Genomic DNA, 2,252 nt, shown 5'->3' on the forward strand with positions numbered 1-2,252 from the left:
TCATTTTCTCCAGAGATTCTTCATGGCATTTTTCACCTCTGCGTTTCTCAGGGTATAAATCAGGGGGTTGAACATGGGTGTCAAAATACAATAAAACACAGCTACAATTTTGTCTATGGACAGAGTGGAGGATGGCCTCATGTAAATAAATATACAGGGCACAAAGAACAGAGCCACAACAGTGAAGTGGGCCCCACAGGTAGACAGTGCTTTCCGTCTCCCCTCTGCACTGTGGGACCTCAGGGAGCGCAGGATGACCACGTAGGAGGCAGCCAGCATGAGGAAGTTCAGCAGGCAGATCACACCACTGTTGGCCACCACCAGCAGGCCAATGACATATGTGTTGGTGCAGGCCAGCTCCAGTAAAGGGTATAAGTCACACACGAAGTGATTGATTACATTGGGTCCACAGAAGGGCAACTGAAGGACCAGAAAGAGCTGAACCGATGAATGCAGGAAGCCACCCAGCCAAGCCACTGCCACCAGCACAACACAGAGGTGCCTGGTCATGGTGGTGGCATAGTACAGGGGCTTGCAGATGGCTACATAGCGGTCATAGGCCATCACTGTGAGCAGAATGATCTCAGTTCCTCCCAATAAATGAGCCACAAAGAACTGGGCCAAGCAGCCTTCAAAAGAGATGGCTCTCCCCTCATACAAGGAGTCAGCAATGAGTTTGGGTGTCATACAAGAGGAGTAACAAGTATCAATGAAGGACAAGTGTGAGAGGAAAAAATACATGGGAGATCCCAAGGTGGGGCTCAAGATGATAGTGATAATGATAAGTAGGTTGCCACCGACAGAGACCAGGTAGACAAACAGAAAAAGCACAAATAACATCCTCTGTACCTGGGAGTTCTGGGAGAGTCCCAGCATGAAAAATTCTGTGATGTTGCTTGGATTATCCATGAAGTCTCCGCTGCATCCAGAGACTTATCCTGGGAAGTTCAGTTGCTGTTTCTGATACATTTCAAGAAATTGGGGGCTGGAGGAAAACAGTTTGTATGGAATATAATTAATCTAAATTCTGAATCCCTAAACAAAGACCCTTCAGTAATGTAAATCGTGTTGTTTCCAGCTAGTTATTTTAAGTAAATGTGAAGTAAAAAGAAATACCCCTCAAAGTATTGCATTTTTTTTTACTTTGGGGCATGTAAGAAAAAGTTCTTTTTATCGTGTGTGTGAGTGTGTGTGTGTGTGTGTGTGTGTGTGTGTGTGTGTGTGTGTTTCATGCATTCATATAAGGGTGTTTACCAGTCTGTGCAGTTGCATGTATGCATACAGGCCAGAGGTTGACATCAGATATCTTTCTCAATCTCTGCCCATCTTATATGTTGAGGCAAAGTCTCTCTCACTTGAACCCAGAGCTTGTAGATTCAGCAAATCCAGCTAGACAACTTGCCCCATGGGTACTGGAGTCTCTGCCTCCTGCATGCTGGGATTGCAGCTGGTCTGCTACATCCACCAGCTTTAATTAAAATGATGGGAATCTGAATTCTGGTCCTCACACTCACACAGGAAGCACTTTTCCTGCTAGGTCATCGCCCTGGCCCTCAATCCTTTTTTATTTTAATGGAGTTTTAGTTGGTTGGTTGGTTGGTTTTGGGGTTTTTTGGTTTTGGTTTTGTTTTTTTTTTTTTCTTCTCTAGACAGGGTTTCTCTGTGTAGCTCTGGCTGTCCTGGAACTCACTCTATAGACCAGGCTGGCCTCAAACTCAGAAATCCACCTGCCTGTATTCAAAGTGCTGAGATTAAAGGTATATGCCACCACTACCTGGCTGTTGTTTTTATTTTTTAGTATTATTTAAATATTATTATTATTATTATTTTAGACAATTTAAAAAAAGAATTGATTCTTTTTCTCGGAGGATTAAGAACAACTGTAATACATAATGGAAATAAGATAAAATTCTCTCAATCAATGTGTGTCTCTGTGATAAAGCTATGCAAATGCAAATTGTTTACATAATAGAAGTATCAAGACTATGCTTACTATTGTTTCTAATCCCTATCCTAGGAGCAGTGGGCAGGAGGATCAGAAACGCAAGGCCAGACTAATCAATTTGAGACCTTGTTTCAAAAGCAAACTAGCAAATAACTGACCAAAATTACATCAGTTTTTTCCAGCTATACTGGACAGATTTTCTATTCATCCAGTGTCTCTATGGGTGCTGCTAACCTTTGCAAAGTGAGGCAAGGGTAGCTGAGAGCTAGGAACTTGATATGAAGGAGAATACTGATCAGGGTGAAGT

At 42.7% G+C, this 2,252-nt stretch overlaps 1 protein-coding gene across 1 annotated transcript; it reads right to left on the reverse strand.

Moving 5' to 3' along the window:
* On the reverse strand, window positions 1-909 carry LOC118582533 (olfactory receptor 140). The gene has a single exon (XM_036185488.1). It carries the CDS (start codon window positions 907-909, stop codon window positions 1-3), a length of 909 nt encoding a protein of 302 aa, XP_036041381.1.
* Window positions 910-2,252: the final 1,343 nt, after the last annotated feature.

The sequence above is a fragment of the Onychomys torridus genome, chromosome 4 (assembly GCF_903995425.1).
Source record: "Onychomys torridus chromosome 4, mOncTor1.1, whole genome shotgun sequence".
Taxonomy (NCBI): Eukaryota; Metazoa; Chordata; class Mammalia; order Rodentia; family Cricetidae; genus Onychomys; species Onychomys torridus.